The following is a 21994-nucleotide window of genomic DNA, read 5'->3' on the forward strand; positions in this document are numbered from 1 at the left end:
CAAAGGAAATATTAAAATCATAAGGAAGAAAGATACATTTATAGTACTATACCTCATTTATTGAAAAAATCCATGCATGAAAGAACCCATTTTATTCAAAGCCATTTTGTTCAAGGGTCGTATGTGTATGTGTACATATATATATGTACGTGTATATATATATATATATGTATGTATATATATATTTGCATGTATGTATATATACAAACACAGAGAGTCTGGCTGAAGATTGTGGAAGGAATCAAATAGAGAAGTGGTTAGCATTATGGCAGTAAAAATGCATACATATCAATATTATAGAGACATCCCAGAAATATAGTCCACTCTGACAGAAATAAATCTCATTAGGATAGAATTTTGGAAAGTTGATCTTAGCCTGCTATTCCCAGAGTCTGACTTCTAATCACATAGTGTTGACAGGGGCACATTTAACAATATACAAAGGAGTTCTTAAACTGCAGATTTTTTAAAGATGCCAAAAGGACCATATTCTATAAAATGATGTATTTACAAATGATTATAAAGGAAGTAGAGTGAGTTCTGATGTTCACCTCCAGTTCTTCTTCCCTGAGAATTTGGTGATAAATTTAAACTAACGTGGTTAAGGAGTAGCCTAACCACCATCCGTGTCTGTGATCCTAACTTCTTGTCTAAAGCTACCTGGCTAAGTGGCTTTGCTGCTTGATTAAATGTCTCTGTTACGGTTACTGTTAGCCTTTAAGAATGGCTGTGTGACACTGTTAATTTCTGTCTCCCAAACACCGTGTACTGTTCCTGCACCTGCATTCTTTCCACCAGGCCTGTTGCCTTCTGAGCTAGAGTTCTTTGGTGTCCACGGGCATCATGGCAAGGCCGTTTTGGCGGTCTTTTGTTAGGAAGTATGATCCCTCCCTGTTGGGAGCACCAAGAAGTTACCATGAAACATAAAGAAGCCCTCTCCCCCAGAGGAATTAGATCTAAAAATTAATTCATTAATGGAATGCTGTATGCTTTTATGTGTGTTCTACTGGGATTTGTGATTAAGTGAGATGCATAGCAGAAATGCTGACAGGGCAGTAGAAGGTGAAGGCAGTTTTTTTCCTGGAACGCATGTGTGAGAACTCTTTGCTTCACTGCACTCCTGGGGAAATCACCAACTTGTTAGGTGCTCAAAAGAGATCTATAAATAATGTTAACATCACTATAGATAGATCTGAAGTGAACATTATTGGACGATTACTTTTACTTAGTAGGTGTCCATATTCCTTCCCTCATATGTTTTGTGTTTGAAGCTCGAGGTGAGAGTCACAGGAAAGAGGGTGAACTAAAAATTACTTAAACATGGAGTCTTCCCTCATGTAGAATATGAAAGAGGAGATAATTAGAATTAATAGAAGACAGTGAGATTGAACAAAAATAATAGTGATAATGTTATAAAAGGCATACGTATTTTATAAAAAGGGAAAAATTAATCTGCCACACATCATGTATCTTGTTAACCATAACCCTTGTTTCTTTTTCCTTTTACTTCTCTTTTCTTTTGTAATGTCCTAAATGGGAAGAGGAATGAGTTATCTTACAAATTTAGATTTTGCAAACTTGTGCGCTGATGAGAGTACTATTGAAATGCATTGTTAAGACAAATTTTCAACACACAAATGTGTCATTTCCTTTCTTCATGGACCAGATGCTGAAATACTATGTGATAAAGATTTTAGGTCTCAATTGTAAAGAGAGGGAAGTGGATAAATCAGTGCTGCCGTCTTTAGGACAAACGGTAAAAGAAGTTTATTTTAATGTTTTTCCAAAATTGCTTCTGTTGATTGTATGTGTCTACTGTGTGTGTGTGTGTGTGTGTGTGTGTGTGTGTGTGCGCGTGTGATAGGTGACATGTATAAACGTGTGTATATATGTATATATATATGTGTGTGTGTGTGTGTATATATATGTATACACACATACATACACACACACACATATATATATATATAATTGATTTCTTATAGAATTTTCTATCCTAATCACTAATTATCTGGTCTGGTTGTTTCAGTGATTTTAAAAAAAGATTTCTGCTAGGTTTTCTGGGAGCAAAAAATGTGTGTGTACATAAATATATATGAAATATATTAAATACTTTGTAGGCTAAACTAGCAAGAAATTTTTGGCATGTAATTGTCCATATTTTGTTTAAGAGTTGTTGACTTTATTCAAAATGGGATTGCGGATATTTTAATTGGTCTCATTTCCTTTTCATATAATACTTCGGGCTTTAACCTAATATTTATTATTACCTGTTTTTGCTTATATAACAAATATTGGTCGGATATTTACTATAAGCACTTTACTGAACTATATGTAGGGAAGGGATCAGAAAAATATAATCTATCTCTGAGAAGTCCATGATCTAAGGCAAATAGGTATAATATGATTTGAGCACCTTAAGCAGCTGTAAGACTGCTGTGGATAACTACTATGGTGAGGTAGGAGAGGCCAAAATCACTTAGGGGGAAAGGATTTGCAAAGATCTTCATGGAGATGTATGAATTTAGGTTCCTCTTGAAGAACGGGTAAGATTTACACAGCATAAAATGGGGGTTAGCATTCTCACTGGCCATGTGAGAATAGTGATAGAAAAGTCACAGAACTGAGATTGTAAATGTTTTATGCAGCATTTAGGAGGTAATACTCTCTAAGACAGTGCCTGTCTTCAAATCCAAACCTTCCTACTTCCTAGTCGTGTAACATTAACTAGTCACTTAAACATTTTAGGTCTTAGTTTCCTAACCTCGTAAAATGGAGAAAATACCGTGTGTCTCATGGAGATACTACGAAGGTAAAAGAAGAAAAGTCCATATTAAAAAGCAAAAATGGTATTTAAAAATGTATAAAAATGTATTTAAAAATGTATAAAAAATATTTTAAGTGTTCATAATTCTTAAATTTTTTTTTTTTCAACGTTTATTTATTTTTGGGACAGAGAGAGACAGAGCATGAACGGGGGAGGGGCAGAGAGAGAGGGAGACACAGAATCGGAAACAGGCTCCAGGCTCTGAGCCATCAGCCCAGAGCCCGACGCGGGGCTCGAACTCACGGACCGCGAGATCGTGACCCGGCTGAAGTCGGACGCTTAACCGACTGCGCCACCCAGGCGCCCCAAGTGTTCATAATTCTTAAACTGACACTTTAATCCTTTTTACATATATGAAAACATCCAATTAAAATATTTGCCAAAGGTCACATGGCTAGGAAATGGCACAGCCAATATTCAGACCTAGACTTCCAATTCAAGGATGAATTCACTGCCAAGGTTGGGTGTCAGTAGCATCAGGCACGATATGGATATGTCCATCCAGGCCTTAATCCTTTTATGGATATATTCCCTAAGTGTAGAGCGCTTGGAAACCTATTAACTCTGTTTTCATTCATATATACTTTTGACTGTTCATACAACACCAAACTTTTTGTTTTTAAATAATAAGGCTACAGAGTTATTATTTACCCTGAATCTTAAAGACGAAATTAAGAGTTTGATGCTAAATCTGAATAAGGAACGCTCGTAGAAGAAAGAATATACATTAAATATATGTTACATATGAAGACTTTATTCATATCTACATAAAGAAACTCCTACTAGGGATGTACAAGCAATTGATAAGAAAAATAAAAAACCCGAGAAGAAAAATAAATAATAATTACTTGAAAAAATCTCCACACTAATAGGTAAAACAAATAAGCCACTTTGAGGTATCATTTAATGCCTATCAAAATCTAAGTGATTCTAAAATATTATTACTGAATAATGGTAAATTTGCCTAAAAACTGCCATGTTCCTCTATGACTGGAATCTTTGTGAATTTGTATAACCTTTATTCATTCATTCATTCATTCATTCATTCATTCATTCATTCCCATGATCTTTTTAGAGAGTTGTCAGGCAATAGATACCAAAAAGTTTAAATAGTTTTTCTTTGATCTGGTAGTGCAACATATGCTGAATTATCCTAAAGAAACAAAAGGGGCACCTGAGTGGCTGAGTCAGTTAAGTGTCTGACTTCAGCTCAGATCATGATCTCATGGTTCCTGAGTTCTAGCCCCACAACGGGCTCTGTGCTGACAGCTCAGAGCCTGGAGCCTGTTTCAGTTTCTTCATCTCCCTCTGTCTCTTCTTCTCTGCCACTCACGTTCTGTCTCCCTCTCTCTAAAACCTAAATAAACATTAAAAAAACTTTTTTTAATAAAAAGAACAAAGCTAAATTATGCAAATATTTGTAATATCATCATCTATATTAGTGAAACATTGCCCTCCAAAGAGAAGGGAAAAATTTTTTTAAGTTACATTATAGGAAAATAGATACATAAGTAAGATACATACATTTGATGAATTATTATTTGGCCCATCTGTTTAACTTGAAAAAAATAATTTGAAGTATAAAAATACTGATAGGATTTTAAGGGAAATGTGTGAGACCAGATGGTAATATACACTGTGATATCAACCGTATAACATGGCTACATATGAAGGTATTTTTTCTTATATTAAGGTGATGAGGTGACCATTTTTTTATTGAAGTATAGGTATAGTTAGTTGACGTATGATATTGTATTGATCAGGTATACACTATAATGATTTGGCATTTATGTACATTACAAAGTGATCACCATAAGTCTAGTTACTGTCTGTCACCATGCTTTACATCTCTAGTTACTTAGTTATTTTATTTTATTTTTTTAAATGTTTATTTTTGAGACAGAGAGAGCGAGAGAGTGAACATGAGCCGGGAGAGGCAGGGAGAGAGAGAGATACAGAATCCAAAGCAGGCTCCAGGCTCTGAGCTGTCAATACAGAGCCTGATGTGACATCATGACCTGAACTGAAGTTGATCGTTTAACCAACTGAGCCACCCAGGTGCCCCTTACTTAGTTATTTTCTACTGGAAGTTTGTACCTCTTAATCCCCTTCACCTGTTTTGCCCAAACCCCCTATTCACGTCCCCTCTGGCTACTACTGGTTCTCTGTATTTATGAGTTTGTTTCTGTTTTGTTTTGCTTTGTTTGTTTACCCGTTTTGTGAAATTATGGTAGTTGTCTTTGTCTGACTTATTTCACTTAGTATAATATCCTCTAGGCCTATCTTAGGCTGTCACAAATGGTAATATTTCATTTTTTATGGCTGAGTAATCATCATATATATATCTTAAGCATGTCTTCTTTATCCTTTTATCTATTGGTGGACACTTAGGTTGCTTCCATATGTTGGCTATTATAAATAATACTACAATGGGGGCCCCTGGCCCCTGGGTGGCTCCGTCAGTTAAGCAGCTGACTCTTGGTTTCAGCTCAGGTCATGGTTTCACAGTTTGTGAGTTCAAGCCTCCCATGGGGCTCTGCACTGACAGTGCAGAGCCTGCCTGGGATTCTCTCTCTCTCCCTCTTTCTCTGCCCCTCCCCTGCTTGCTCTCTCTCTCTCTTTCAAAAATAAACAGACTTAAAAAATAATACTCTAACAAAGTGGTGCATATATCCTTTCGAGTTATTGTTCTTATTTTCTTCAGATAAATACCTAGAAGTGGAATTGCTAGATTATATGATATTTATATTTTTGATTTTTTGAGGAAACTCCGTACTTTGTCCACATTGTTTGAACCAATTTACATTCCCACCAACAGTGTACAAGGGTTCCCTTGTCTCCACATCCTTGCCACCACTTGTCATTTCTTATCTTTTTGATACTCGTCATCCTGACAAGTATGAGGTGATAACTCACTGTGGTTTTGGTTTGCATTTTCCTAATAATTAGTGATGTTGAGATTGTTCTCATATGTCCGTTGCTCATCTGTATGTCTTCTTTGGAAAAATGTTTATTCAGTTCCTCCACCCCTTTTTTAATGCAGCTGGTTTTTGTTTTCATGGTTTGTTTTTGTTTTTGGTGTTGAGCTGTATGAGTTCTTTACATACATTGAATATTAAGCCCTTATCAGATGATAGAATTAGCAGTCTTCTTTTATTTGACCCAATGTATCTTTCATATTGTTTTAATATTTTTAAAATAAACACAGGAAAAACTGAAGGGTATGTTTCCAAATAGATTAACATTGAAACACTTTCATTATGGTTTTCCTATTGTAGCTTCTGTAAACTTTTCCTGACTTTATAAAAAGCTGATATTGCAGAGATGTGTTTCACTTCTCATGAGAACATGCTTTTAATAGATTATACAAACTCAAAAGATTTCACAACCCTTTTCCAGTGCATTGACATTTGGTAGGAATTGCAACTTTAGTGAGTTTACTTTTTCTCTTAACGTAGGAAATGACATTTAAAGACACATTTGAATTGTTTGAATTGTTCACTGGCTACTGACAAAACTTTACTTGAGTATGTTCTCTAACATGTCCAAAAAAAATTACAATGATAATAATTAGAGTAAAGAACTAAAGTAATCTGGCAAGTCTAATAAATGATTTGAAGGTAAAGTGAGAACGTTGGAGGTGAAAATTTTTGTTTCAGTTTCTTATGCACAATTCAGAGAAGAACCTTTTATTTCCCAATGTATAACAGAAGAACTTTTAAAACTTCCACATGAGTGAAGTATGAACTTATTTTGAGGAATAACCCCAAATATGAAAACTAATCATCTTGCAAAAAATTCTTTATTTCATTTATTTATGCAATTTCTTATAATGCATTTATATATGTGCTAAATGACAGGAACTTAGTTTATTAAACCAAAGAGAGAAAAACTTCTGAATCCTGGATCTGTGGTGAAAGGAGACAGACAATAGACAAGATAAATAAGGAAAACGTATGGCATGTTAGTTGGTGATAAATTTGGGCAGCAGGGTGCCTGGGTGGCTCAGTCGGTTGAGTGACTCTTGATTTTGGCTCAGGTCATGATCTCACAGTTTGGTTTGTAGAATCGGGCCCTGTGTTGGGCTCTGCATTGGGCTCTGCGTGGGTAGTGAGGAGCCTGCTTGGGATTCATATTCTCTCTCTCTCCCTCCCTCTCCCTCCCTCTCCCTCCTCTGCTCCCCTACTTGTGTATGCACACATGTGCTCTTTCCCAAAATAAATAAAGAATAAGAAAAGGGGGGGGGGGGAAGGATGGGAATCCAGCCAGGAAGGAGAAGAGGAAGTGAAAGAGGTAAGTTATAATTTTAAATGTGATGCTCAAGAAAGGTATGAAACAGTGAGGTTTTAGTCAGGACCTGAGCAAGATGGGAAGGGGTTCACAAGTTTGGAGCGGATGCGTAAACATTACCAGTTAGGGAGCTATTAAAACAGTCCAGGTGAGCAGGATCATGAAGCTTGAGCAAGGATGGTTGTAGCAGAGGTGATAAGAAGCGGTCAGTTTCTGCCGAGGATTTGAAAACAAACTAACAAGATGTGATGGTAGATCGGATGGGAGGCTAAGAGAAGGTGGGGGACAAGGAAGACCTCTAGGTTCGGGTCATACTAGAAATCCAAGTAGTGACGTTATTAGGCTGTTGCGTATACACGTCTAGACAGTTCTGGGCTAGATATTTCTAGGAGATAAAGAAGGGATAGGTTGGGAGATGAGGAGTGAGCAGGGAAAGTAAAACTCCCCTCAGTGTACGGTCTTAGTGCCTTCATTCTTCAGTTGTCCCTTCTCAACAGAAAAGCTTGGCTGTGGCCAGATTTCTGATGTACACTTAACACCTTTCATTTTTACTCATTACTGCTTTTGGATTTCTCAAGTCTGCTTCTGCCTCTACCATGCAACCAAAACAGCTCAAATTCCACGTGGCAGGTTATGGATGTCCTTTTACGTCTTGAAATTCTTTTTTTTATTTTCCATGACTCTGACTTGCCTTTTTTTTTTTTTTTTTTACCATGATCTCAAAGGTTCTTGGCAAAAATACTTGCCTTTCTTCCTTTACTTGCCCACTCAACCTATTGGTTGTCAACTTTATGTCCCTCAAATTTTTTTTTCCTGAAAGATATTTTCTCCTCTGATTTTTTTTTTTTGTCCCATTCTTTAAGTGCTACATTCTTGTGCTTGTTCATCAATTCTTTTAATTTCCTCCTCTGTTCTAATGCCTCTTGGATTCTCCACTTAATTGCCCACCCCATTGCTAGTATCCAAGATGCAAGGCTGGGGTAGATAAAAAATGAGCTGAAATCCAAGAATTGAGGTAGAGAGGAAGGAATGGCTCCAGGGAAGTCAGAAGTTGTTTTACAGTCAGATATGGGTCCTGTGGGTAATCGTAATCTGGAATAAAGCCCTAACTTTTGGTTTGGGTGATCACGCTTTGCTAGCACCTCCGTATTACCAATATATGCCCATATGTCCAACTGCATCATGTATGTCCCAGTACACAATGAATAGAAGGTAATAAATAATTATAATAACAGGTAATATGAATGGATGATATGCCAACATAAAGAATTCTAGAAAGAAGAAAACTTAAGTTAATGTGGAAAATATACCATTGTGTCCAGTTGTATTATTTTTAAAAATATGATTCTGAGACTTGAGATCTGAGCTGAATATACTGGTTTGGTCAGTATGCAGATAATAGTCTAAGCCACAGAAGTGGATGAGATTCTTGGAAAGAGTTTGGAGTCTAAGAACAAAAGAAAGTAACAATAGAAAATACCAGCAGTCCTATGACAGCACCATCTATGATTAGCCTAAGCACCTTTTTAACATTTTTTTTCTGGAAAAGACTATGCCAGTGTTTCATACAGTTCAAGATTAACCACCATCTCTCATACACTGTCCTGGAAAACAAACAGAATTTCCCATGGTGCACAGGAGTAGCCAGAGGGGAGTATTTTTCACTCACCATTCTACTCCACAGATTTGAGTGTTCATCTCCCTTCCAGCCCCCCCGTACCTCTCAGGGGTTTTATGTAGCCCACATATGGTCACTTAGGCTAGTCCACTTGTAGATACATCTTAGAGGATTTTCTTTTTCAAGGTTTTAAAAAATCGACTCAAAGAAACTATACTTTGAAATATAATAACTTGTACAATGTCATCTGCATAAGTCCATAAAAGGTAGATGAAAGGTTAGAGGCCTAAAGAAAAACAAAATTGAGCCTCAGCTCTATTTCAGTATGAAAGGGAGATAAATAAGATATTTAACGGGTGGTGTATATTTTATCACTTGTAAACCAGATCACAACTGCCAACGCAAAGAATAATTTTTTACTTAATTTGTATAGGTACTTCCTCAATAATATATTTTGGGTAAGTTGTGAAAGCCAGATAAATTTATGCAATTAACAAAATTAAAGAAGAAATTGATGAATAGAATTACCCCAGCCACATGCTTCTCTAGGCTCGTCTGCTCAGCCCTCTGTCCAGAACTGCTGCTTCTGTGATGCTGATCCACTCAAGTCTCAATGCCGTCCATGCCCTTGTGCCCTTTAATAGATTTGCCATCCCTGGGATATTCTTCTAATTCCTGCTCACTTATCAAAACTTGGATAAAGGCATCATCTTTTCTGTGTTCTCACCTTGACCACCCACTTGTTGACAAATTAATGACTCCTTTTTGGACTGCATCTGTGCTGTGTGTGTGTGTGTGTGTGTATCACTGTCAGAATATTACTTCTAAAGATTTTACTCTTCCATATTAACGCGTAAGAACTTTAGTGGTTGGAATATTCTATACACATTGATCTTGGCATATTAGTGCTTTGCACAGTGCTTGATATAAAGACATATAATAGGAATTTGCTGGACTGGCCTACATAAAGGGATAGGTACTTTGGGGGGAGGAGCGTGGGCAGTAGGTATTTCTGCCTTAAGGTCATTGATTGAAGATATCCTAGAGGCACCTAGGGTGGCTCAGTCCACTAAGCGTCCAACTCGATTCCCTCATCCGGTTCACTGTGCTGAGGGTAGAGCCTGCTCGAGACTGTCTCTCTCTTCTTCTGCCCCTCTCCCCTGCTCACTCATACTCTCTTTCTCTCAAAAAAAGAAAATAAATTAAAAAAAGAAAATATCCTGATATCATCTTTTCGTTTGTTTGTTTTCCTGGTGTAGAGTCTAGCATTCTAGAGCCACTTAAAAAAAAAGGGGGGGGGGATTTTTTCTTTCTCCGAAAAAAGTCCTTTAAGCCTGTGGGTTCTAAATTACAAATTTAGTTGTAAGAACATGTGGCACTTCTAAACAAGTATATGGATAAAAATAATTCATCCTGCTTTATTGAGGGCAAACTTAGATCAGTAAATTATCATTCTGGACTTGCCACCTTCTTTCCTCTTTAATAAAATGTGTACGTTTTCTATAAGAGCATTTATATAGACATTAAGAGTTGTCGTATATGTATACATAAACAGGGAATGATTTGAGAGATATCTATCTCCAAAAAGCAATTTGAGCAATCTGTGTTGTTGCTGAAGTTCATGAAGATGTTTTTTTTTTTTTTTTTCATGAAAACAAATCTTCATTAAAGACATGTTAACAGTCAGATTGCTCACAGCAAATATTGCAGAGAGAAAGTTCCCGACCTTCTATCCACATTGGGGATTTATGTTGAAGAGCAGTTCTCCAAGACAAATTGGTATTTGGAAATGTTATAGGGATAAAATTTTTGGAATTGTTTTGGGGGGGGGGGTCGTGGAAGCAATAATATAAGGACTAGGAAACATTATTGACATGGAGAGTGTGGCAACCAGGGATGATAAACACCCTCTACAGCAAAGATGGTCTTTTGCAAAAAAGACTTGTCCCAGCCACAATGCTCATAATCCTCCCTTGAGAACTACAATGAGGTGTGGCCATAGCTAGGTGCCTACTGGAGCTGACAAAATAAAAATGGGTGCTGCTAACGAAAAGGGTAGGATGAATGGCAGTGTCTCAACAGCATGACTTAGTCACCCAGCCCTAAGATGTGGTTCACGTTCAAGAAAGCTATCAAAAGAGTAGGAATGCAGGAAAGGAAGGAAGTGAGGGGAAAGAAAGAAAGGAAGGAAGAAAGAGAAGGAAGAGAATGAATCTGAATCGTGGACACAACCCATTTTACTAGAAATTTCTCTGTTGAAAGAAGCACTTCTATTTTAATTTATTTTGAGAGAGAGAATCCCAAGCAGGCTCCGCACTGTCAGTGCAGAGTCCAACACGGGGCTTGAACCCACACTGTGAGATCATGACCTAAGCTGAAATCAAGATGACTGGCCCCTCAACTGACTGAGCCACCCAGGCACCCCCACCTCTCTTTAAAAAAAAAAATTTAATGTTTATTTTTGAGAGCAAGAGAGGGAGCATGTGAGGGGGGGATGGGCAAAGGGAGAAGGAGACAGAAGATTCAAGCAGGCTCAGTGCTGTAGCTCACAACCTATGTAGGGCTTGAACTCTCCAACCATGATACCAAGACTTGAGCTGAAATCACTTAACTGACCGAGGCACCCAGGTGCCCCAGAAGCACATCTTTGTGGTCTCAATAGCTCCAAACCTCCATCTTGTTTAAAAAACAAAACTAGGGGCGCCTGGGTGGCGCAGTCGGTTAAGCATCCGACTTCAGCCAGGTCACGATCTCGCGGTCCGTGAGTTCGAGCCCCGCGTCAGGCTCTGGGCTGATGGCTCAGAGCCTGGAGCCTGTTTCCGATTCTGTGTCTCCCTCTCTCTCTGCCCCTCCCCCGTTCATGCTCTGTCTCTCTCTGTCCCAAAAATAAATAAACGTTGAAAAAAAAATTAAAAAAAACAAAACAAAACAAAACTAATATGTTTAAGTCTTCCACCTTACCAGAAAAAAAAAAAAATCTAGACCATTCATTCAGCAAATATTTATTTATTCTTTCTTATAGGTTGCTATAGGTTCTTGCTAATTCAATATTGAATGAAAACAGACATGGTCACCCCTCTTATGTAGCTCACTGTCTAGAGAGATATATCAGATTCAAGAGGTTTCATCTTTTTTACAAAAATATTCCCATCTAGAAGACCAAGTAATATAAGAGATAATTCTTTTGCATTTAAGTGAAAATGAAGTTCTAGTACCACAAATATTAGGGCAAAAGCCATGGTCATGGCCAAGGACAAGGGGACAGCAAGCAGCCTGACAGGACGAGATTTCTAGTTAAATGCCAGGGTATGTATAAATGTGTACTTTTTGAGCTCATTCTTTATAAGCTGAGTTAAAAGATAAAAACCTTTGCTCCATAGTCCCAAGTGCTTTGAACTATAGTTTTAAAATGAATTCAGCTAAGCTTTCTTGTCATCTCAGGTTTTAAAAATGTTTGTTTTGCTTGGCAAGTAAAGCTATCCTCCCAATCAAATAATAGAATAAATTAAAACCAGGGAAATAGCAGGAGAGGCTCCATCTGAATTATCCAGTTTGGGTTTCTATAATGGTCAATTTTCCTAGATAATTGTCTATTTCTTTTTCTTTGTCTCTGCCCTAATGAAAGAGGATCTAGGGCCTTCCCTTCCACCTGTGTACCCTTTGTCCCATGGCCAAACCATTTAAAGATGGTCCTTGGTCAAATCATCAGGGTTTACAGGAACTACAACCAATCCAGAGAATGATGCTTACACGAGGAGTGTCATTGCAAACTGCAAAATAAAGAATCGCCTGGATAATCCTTAAAAATATATATTGACAGTGAAGTCACATCCTTACTTGCCAATCTCCCCAGAGCAGGATGAATGTTTGCGTGTGAATGATTACCCTTCATTTCCCGGACAGGAGATGAGTTTGGTGCCCCAGAGATGCCTGTGCACTCAGTTAAAACTTCAGCTGTATAAATCCCTAACTCAGCATTACAGAAAATAAGAAATGATCAGAAGATGTTGACTTTATGCTAAATTTATCAATCAAGTGAACTGAACTGTTTCCAAGAAAAAGTCACGCAATTTTTTTTTCCCCCTGCAAAATGTTCTTCAGATGTGGTCCTCAGAATGGTGGCTGCAGCCTCATTCAAAAAACTGGTGGGAATTGCAAATTCTTTTTTTGTTTTAATTTTTTTAATGTTTATTTTTGAGAACACAAGTGGGGGAGGGGCAGAGAGCGAAGGAGACACAGAATCCGAAGCAGGCTCCAGGCTCTGAGCTGTCAGCACAGAGCCTACCTGGGGCTCAAACTTATGAACTGTGAGATCCTGACTTGAGAAAGTCAGACTCTTAATGGAGTGAGCCACCCAGGCCCCCCAAAATTGCAAATTCTTGTCCCCCACCTTAAATATCAGAATCTGTGGGGGTGAGGCCCATGAGTCAAGCCTCTCAAATGATTCTGATGCATCTTAAAGAGACATAGGCATAGATTGTGTTACAGAATATAAATGTGCTTAAGCTGAAAAGACACACTTGTGTTGCTACCAATCTATAACGAGGGAAGCCCTGAAAGAAAACAATATAGAAAAATTCTGTTTTTTTCCTGTGGTTCCTACTCTAGTGACTAGACTTCGTCTCTGTAAAGTGATAAACAGATGTCTTGGCCCAAGAAAACCTGGCTCATGAAGCTCTGATAAAAGATCACTGGAAATACTTGCTATAAATCATTCAAAACTCTTTGTTCTATCCAGAACCTCTAATAAAAGATCACAGGAAATATTTGCTCCAAGTTTTGCCCAACTATTAGCTCTAAGGGAATTTTTTTTTTCAGCTAAACAGTTGTTTTCTGTCACATGAGAAAAGTTGTTTTTTGTGTTTTGTTTTTAGGTAAGAAAGAAATGTCACTTCTCACTCTCGAAAAACACACATCTACAAACACAGGTACACATCTGTCCATAGAACGATACATGAGTAGATTCCATGTAGGGTAGGTCTCTCTTTAATGTTAAAATTAAAACTTAGTAGGTACAGTATATTGCGGTGGATATGTAAATTTAATTAATGATACTTGTTTCCTTGCTAAAATTGAACTGTAAGTATAAATTTCAACCTGAGACATTCTGCCCAAGGACCCTAGACATTTCATGGGTAACAAATGTCTTTTTCCACATGTCTGCTAGAAGTATGGAACCGTGGGATAGGTTTCCCGATCACCAGGATGATGCTGATAGCTGCTCAGAATCTGTGAAGTTCGACGCCCGCTCCATGACAGCCTTGCTTCCTCTGAGTGAGTAGAAGGGTGGGTTGCTCACGGAGGTTGTGTCCTTGTAGTTAATGACACTACGTAAAACTACAGCCCTGGGATTTACCTTACTTGTGCATGAGTGTTAACATAAGACTTATTGGATGAGTAGATCTTCTCTTCTTTTGAGACAGACTGGAAACTAAGCTTAGGTTCGAGTAAGGAAGCTTTGTCACAGGTTAAATTAGTCCACAGGTTGATGGGGTCCTCTGATTTCTCAGCCATTGGACTAGGTCCTGGCAATGACAATACCCTTTGCACCATTAATTGACATTTGAAAATCAGGGGTGGTATATACTTGTATTAGTTTCCTAGGGCTGCTGTAACCAATCACCAGAAATGGGGTGGCTTAAAATAATACTTATTCTCTCATAGTTCTGAAGGCCAGAAATCTGAAGTCAAGATGTCAGCAGGCCATGCTCCTTTCAAGGCTCTAGGGAATAATCCTTCCCCACCTCTTGCTAGCTTCTATTTGCTTCTGCCAATTCTTAGTGTTCCTTGCCTTATAACTGCATCATTCCTGTCTCTGCTTCCATCTTCACTTGGTCTTCTTCCTGTGAATTGATGTGTCATTTTCCCGTAAGGACACCAATCATTGGCTAAGGGCCCACCTTACTCCAGTATGACCTCATCTTAACTTGATTATACCTGCAAAGACCCCATTTCCAAATAAGGTCACATTCACAGGCAACTAGTGTTAAGTCTTCAACAGTAACTTTTGTGGGGGAAACAAGTCGGTGCACAACAGTACTGCACCATTTTTGCACAGGTTACAAGAGCTCAAAAGAATCCATATTTGGCTAGATCTGGACAGGCTCTCTTAAGGCAGCAGGACAGAGTTGTGTATGATTCTGCTGAGCTTCAAAGGTTGAATACATTTCACCAAAAGGTCTGGGTGGGTGAAAAGGATCCATAGAGAAATCTGAGTCACTGGAAGGAGCATATGCAAGTGACAACATCTATGAGTTCTTCTATAGACAAACCTGAAATACAGACCACAACCCCAAGGCGCGACGGATATCGCACCAACAGTGGATGGGAGAACATGGCACCCATGAGGCAAAAGGAAAAAGACCCTAGTGAAAGCTGTTAAAGGTAGAAAGGCAGAGAGATTGAGGAGGGAGGACAGAGGTTTTGGAGACAGAGGAAAGACGACAGAAACTGGAGAGCTACTGAAAAGGCACAATGCAGAGGACTGATTGTAAATTGAACATAAGGGAGATGTCTGGGTTTCAGGCTCATTCAAACTGACAAAGCGATCGCCCATCTTACCTGTATTGTGGGTTGTTCTTTTTCTTTTTCCTTAGATCTTTCTCTTCATAACTTTTTTTTTCTTATTTTTACTTTTAAAATTTTTCTCTAAGTTTCCTTTCAGTCTTTCATAGAACATTATCAAATAATAGCTAAACTTGAAAAAAAAATATTTTTTATTGTGTAATGAAAACAGTAGCCACAGGAAAGAATTTTTTAATGGACGTTTTATTCACTAATCAGAGAAAATGGCTTCGTCTTCTAACATTCCCCTCTACAATGAGTTAACTTTTCCACAGTTAGTATCCCACTATGTGAATCGCTGTTCCAAGTAAATGGATATTTATAAAAATATTAATATTTTCTGAAACACCCAGAGGATCAGCTTCATCGATCCATTCCAAAGTTTAGTCAAAATGTGAATAGTTTTCTTTCTTTTTTTTTCTTTTTTAGTCTATTGAAATCAAAAGAGATCTCCAAATACAAAATTATTGAGATGAAATTGGAAAAGAAAATTTGCATAATTACCGTTGAAAACAGATGTCTTTTACCTGATTTAAACTCTGAAAAAAAAATGCATGATTATGTAATGACTTGAGAAATCTTATTTTTACTCAGAATCTATTCCCCAATGAACCAGAAGAATAGCATTTACGTTTGAGTATGTTGGTATCATTATTAAAATTTATCAACTAACTAGTGCCCCAATATGAGACAAGTACAAGTCGTGGAGGACACTAACTTTGTCATAGATATTTAGTTAACGGGAAGTAAATCAGATGTTCATAGTGATACCTGTATTGGCCTATCCGGTCGGTGACTGTTCGTTTTGCTTCCTAGTAAATACACAACGACCTTCTTTGGCATTTCCCTTTCATTCCAACAGGCTTGGTAGTAATGATAGAATTGGAGATTGCAAAAATGTTAAGTAAATAGGAAGAGTAAGTTTTCTAACAGTAGGTTGGGCTTTTGTTGTTTTAGATCCTAAAAATGGTCCTACCCTTCAAGAGAAACTGAAGTCTCTCAAAGCCGCACTGATTGCCCTTTATCTCCTTGTGTTTGTAGTTCTCGTGCCTATCATCGGAATAATGGCAGGTACAGTATTCTAGAGTTTTGAAACTCAACAACGCATCTAGTTCTTGTAGAAACAAAAGAAAGCATTCAGTCTTTGACATACGGGAGATTCATAAGGGAAACATCATATGACAAAGTATTCCTCAAATTCATAAATAAAAAAATAGATTCTTCAAAGTTATTAAGTAAAAAATATGAAACAGAGAATGGAAGATTAAGGTAAAATATAGATAGGTAGAGAGCAGTTGGGATGGATTAGACAGTTTCAAAAAATAGGTTATCCTCTGGAGTTTTATGCACTTCAAGTGGTGGGGGCACACATTTTATGATCAGTATTTCAGGTGCCAAGGTGAAGATATAAACAGGATCGTTTACATGAACAGTGCCTAGAACAAAACAAAACAACAACAAAACAAGCCAGTTCGAGTAAAAGCTCTTTTGTTCATAGCATTGGGAGGAGAAAGAAATGTTCCTATAAGTCTTCCAAGGGAGTAGACCTTGTAAAATAATGGCCTACGCTTCAGTAAAATCTTTGTGGTTTATATGGTCACATGTTTCATAAGGCTATTATTTTAAATATTTCTAAAAATAACCTGATACTACTCAAACTACTTAGGAAGAATATTTTATAGGCACATGTTTCTTTGGCAAGTCTGACTTGAGTTGGGGATAGATTTGAGGGTTTCCACAGGGGTGGGTGGCCCACTTATAACTGAGTCAGATCCGTAAAAATGACTCCCCTTGGTAGCCTTTTTGATGGACTTGATTGGCATTTGAACTTCTGTGCCTTGTGGCTGTCCTCATCTCTATGACTGGCAAAATGTCTGGATGTAGGCTCTAACAAGCGAGGAGTAAGATACATTTTTATGTGCATACTACTCAGCTTAACAAGAAAGTGCTCATAACACAAGGTCAAACCTTCTTGGCTGAGGGGTAACCTAAAGGAATATTTTAGGACAGAGCCAAAATTTGCTAAGAAATGATGATAAAACCACAACGGTTGTGACAGTAGCTGTCATTTGGGGGCATTTACTACATTCAACGCACAGATTATCTTAATACACCTTTACAATTATCCTTGAGCAGACATAGCATTATCGTCGTTATCCACAGAAGGAAACTGAGTCTGTTGAGTAGTAGAACTGGAGTTCTTATCCATGATTCTTGACTCCTAACCTCTTATGGTCTACTATCTCCCAGTATAATTAAATTTTTAGAACAAAATGTGTCTGGCCAATTAAACACACACACACACAAACAGAACAGTCTCCATAATTTTAGCTGAGAAAATATTTCCACAGGTAAAAATTAATTAATTCCTATTTTGGCCATTAAAAACAAATAAAAACAAAAAACAACCGCAAGAAACTAAACTGACCAATCAAGCCAACCACAGCTATCTACATAAAAGGACCTAATATAGTATGTCTGTCATTAAACAACTGACTTCCTGATGAATTTAGATTATCTGTATGTTGATCATGTATATGCTTGTTCACTTAAAATGCACAATTGAACGGTGCTTCATTGCTTGGAATAATTAGCTATAAGCCAGTTAGAATTTGGGTAAATTTCATCACTTTTATACAAACCATGGCCTGCAGAGTCAACGGCAGGTAGTGCAACTTCTGCCTAACAGGCATGTGCAGAATGGATCCATGAAGTCTGGAGAGAATTCAGTATTCTAACCAAGTTCAAAATCTTTGGGTGGTTCGAAAATACTACCAAGTTTCCACATTCATTGTTGGGTTGAAATGACTGATCTAAAGTACTTTTGTTTCCTAAAACTAAGCAGGCCCCTGTAGGATTGACAAGAAGTTAAAAATGTTCAAATCTCCTATGTTCACATTAGCATTCAAATTCACCAGAATTTGGGCTAGATGTCACTATTTCTATCATACTTGAATAAACAATTGACAATCCATTTTCAACGTAAGTTACCGATCAGAATATTTTCCAAAAAATAAAAAACACCCAAATGTAATACAGATCTCTACTTGAGATAAAATAATTACAAATAAGGGCAAAATATATTCCTAAAAGATAAAAATTACTCTGTTTTTGGCAAACAGGAATTGATGGATGAAATAAGATGTGCATAAAAACTCTTTTCAAATTGAAAATGTCTTACAGAGTGGAAGATACTTTTAATGATAAAGTCTACTCCATATGCTATCATCTCTTAATGAAACTACCGGATCGCTGTCCTAGTACAATGAAATAACATCTCTGGACAATAAAATACAATCTAGGATTAATGTATACATAATTGTTGCTGAAATACTGAAGATTCTTTAGTTCATAATAACACAAATTTTTGGCAGGAGAAGATATTAGCAACATGAAGGAGTAAATGTGATCTGTGAAATCAAATATCACTCTCTCCCTGGGGGTTTGCATAAGCCATAAAAGTTTGTCTCCTTTCAAATGTGAAACAGAAAAGTCACAAAATGCCATCTCCCCAGTGATAATGAGAGAAATGAACATGTGAAAATCTGAACTCTGACGTTCTTTACCTAGATTTATGATACAGAGTTAAACAGCTTTTTGAGAAGTTAGTTCGAAATTAGTTTTTATACAGGATTTGGGAAAACAAGCAGTGTTGTGTTTGTAAATCTATAAGCGAAACGTAGCCTTTATTGTCAACTGTATGTTGAGCTCAATGTCAGATAGAAACCCTTGGTCACATGATATTCTGTCAGCTCAAGTCTTCCTTTTCCATAGTGTGGGAAAGATTTGCTCTCTCCCTAGGAAATAGAAGTTATTTTCAGTGAGCGAAGAATTCCATGGTTGAGCATTAGATGACTGCGCTGAGTAAAATAAAGTGCAGAAAGTACAATGCTCATTGCAACGCCCCACCTTCCCCCCTGCCATGTTTTAATATTAAACGATACTAATTCCCCCATCGATACTTTCAGTATTGTACATACAGATACATAAGTCACAGATTTGGAATCCAAAGTATTAATAACAAAAAAGCTCGAAGTTAACAAATGCTTGCTGTATGCCCAGAAATAGTGTAAGTACTTCACCTCTATTAGCTCATTTAATTATGTGAACACTGACTGGTCGTATCCTGTCACACAGGTAGTAAAATAGAAGCATTGACAGAGGATCTTGTCCAAGATCACAGATTAAAAAGAAAAGAGCAAGAGTTGCTAACCCAGGCCATTCTCCTCCAGAAACTGGATTCTTAGCTGCTACCTAAAAAAGCAATAATCATCGTGAAATGAAAATTTTTAAGGGACGTCTTTGAAATAGTTCTGTAAAAATTGTTAGTTTGAGTCTCTATTACAGTCAAAATCCATTCCCGGTATTATCCTCCCAGAGTTGCTCAGACAATGGTTTATACGTAGCAGGTGCTTCATAAATAAACCAGAGAATTAAATGTATGAATGAGGCTGTCGCTCCAGAGCGTGCTCCCCACACTTAATGTAATAAATGCGATGAGATCCAACTAAAAAATACACTTTTTGTCCACTTTCTTGATAAATTAAGTATAAAATAACACACACTCTGTGGGATCTTGTCAAAATGTAGTGCGAGAGTTCATTCATTCAGATAAGCTAATTTTGAAGAGAGCATAATGAGGAAAATATGTGCTTTTTAAAATTGGGATTGGGGCACTTGGGTAGCTGAGTGGGTTTAGCGTCTGACTCTTAATTTTAGCTCAGGTTGACCCCGGGGTTGTGGGATCAAGCCTGGTGTTGGGCTGCACACTAAGCATGGAGCGTGCTTAATTAAGATTTTCTCTCTCCCTCTGCCCCTGTCCCCACTTGTGCGTGCACGCTCTCTCTATATGTATATATGTATATATATATATGTGTGTATATATATATATATATATATACACACGTATATATACACACACACACGTATATATGAGTGTGTGTATGTATATATATATATATATATATATCTTTTAGAATTATATATAATACTTCTAAAAACTAACTTGGGATTTAATCGCATATATAGTTTCATGCTTATTCCTCATATGATAATAGTTACAAAAACAAAGATTATCAAACAGCTTCTTTAACTAAAGCTAGTGAAGACAATCTCTAAGATCATATCTTTCATGGATAAGGCACTTTAATTTGAATAGAATTTTCATAGAGGCCATTTATATGCTATGAGATTTACATGCCTTATCTCACCCATCCTCCATACCACTTAGAAGTAGTTACTACTTTTCAATCTTTGGGGAACTTAAGCAAGAAGAGAACTTTCCCAGAGTGCCTAAGCTAGTCTTTGAGAAAAGGAGCTAGATTCTAGAATCAGGCAGCTTGTTCCTGGGTAAATACCAGCCTCTCATTTGTTTAAGTACCCTTGAGCTTGGAGTGGAAATAATGATCTTTTATATGTTATCTCACTGAATTCTCAAAAATCTATAAGGCTGATCATATTGCCATATCATTTTTATTAAAAAAAACTGGCAAAAAAAAACCAAAAACAAAGCGGGGGGGGAGGGGTGCACCTGGGTGGCTCAGTCGGTTAAGCGTCTGACTTCTGCTCCAGTCATGATCTCACGGTCCGTGAGTTCGAGCCTTGCATCGGGCTCTGTGCTGACAGCTCAGAGCCTGGAGCCTGTTTCGGATTCTGTGTGTGTCTCTCTCTCTGACCCCCCCTCCCCCCATTCATTCTCTCTCTCTGTCTCAAAAATAAATACACATTAAAAAAAAGTTTAAAAAAAAAACAACTGGCATATCAGGTATAGCTATTTATGTAGATCTATTTTTAAACTATATGAAGTTACTTTTTATTGCTCAGTAATGGCCAAATATGAAAAATCAAATGTATTCAAAATAACACAAAAGACTGATAGACATGTACATAAAATAATATAGATAGATACAGAGGGAGATAGGGAAAAAATCTCACTGACAGGGATCAAATGATACTTAACATTTTCTTTATTAGGTATAATTTTGTATTATTTTTGTCTGCAAAGCTAATGTTTATGCTTTTCATTATTTGAAACTATAAACATAGTGCTCTAGATCCTTTCAGAAGGACAATTAGCTTATTTAGAGAACATATGCCAATTTGGAAGTCCATATCAGCGGCTCTGTATATCCCCCAAATACCATTTAGTAGATTGTTTTTTTTTTCTTTTTCAGGAAATGATTACTTAAAAGATTGTTTGTCAAAATATTGGATCTCTTAGTAAAAACAGAACAAATGAAGTGTGGGGGAGTTAATAAATCTGGTAGTCCATTCAGAGAATATGGCGTAGGTATTAAAATTATTTTTTTTTTCAACGTTTATTTATTTTTGGGACAGTTAGAGACAGAGCATGAACGGGGGAGGGGCAGAGAGAGAGGGAGACACAGAATCGGAAACAGGCTCCAGGCTCTGAGCCATCAGCCCAGAGCCCGACGCGGGGCTCGAACTCACGGACCGCGAGATCGTGACCTGGCTGAAGTCGGACGCCCAACCGACTGCGCCACCCAGGCGCCCCTAAAATTATTTTTGTAATAATTGTATACTAGTGAAAAAAGACAGATTTGGTATACACACACCAAAATGTTAGCACTTAACTGAGGATGGTGAGATTAGTGGTCGATTATTCTTCTTCGTCACCTGTCTTTAAAATATTTTCTGTCATGAGTATATATTTTATCATAGGTATAGGGGAATCT

At 37.4% G+C, this 21994-nt stretch overlaps 1 protein-coding gene across 2 annotated transcripts in view; it reads left to right on the plus strand.

Moving 5' to 3' along the window:
- Window positions 1-1592: 1592 nt before the first annotated feature.
- Window positions 1593-21994, plus strand: part of MSR1 (macrophage scavenger receptor 1) — an 83547-nt gene continuing 63145 nt past the window's right edge. For both annotated transcript variants that reach the window (XM_045455103.1, XM_045455113.1), the window contains exons 1-3: window positions 1593-1756; window positions 13903-14009; window positions 16257-16370. In XM_045455103.1, the coding sequence (XP_045311059.1) occupies window positions 13907-14009; window positions 16257-16370 (217 nt within the window). In that variant the 5' untranslated portion in view covers window positions 1593-1756; window positions 13903-13906. The remainder of the gene's footprint in view (window positions 1757-13902; window positions 14010-16256; window positions 16371-21994) is intronic.

Source organism: Leopardus geoffroyi, chromosome B1 (genome assembly GCF_018350155.1).
Source record: "Leopardus geoffroyi isolate Oge1 chromosome B1, O.geoffroyi_Oge1_pat1.0, whole genome shotgun sequence".
NCBI classification, from domain to species: Eukaryota; Metazoa; Chordata; class Mammalia; order Carnivora; family Felidae; genus Leopardus; species Leopardus geoffroyi.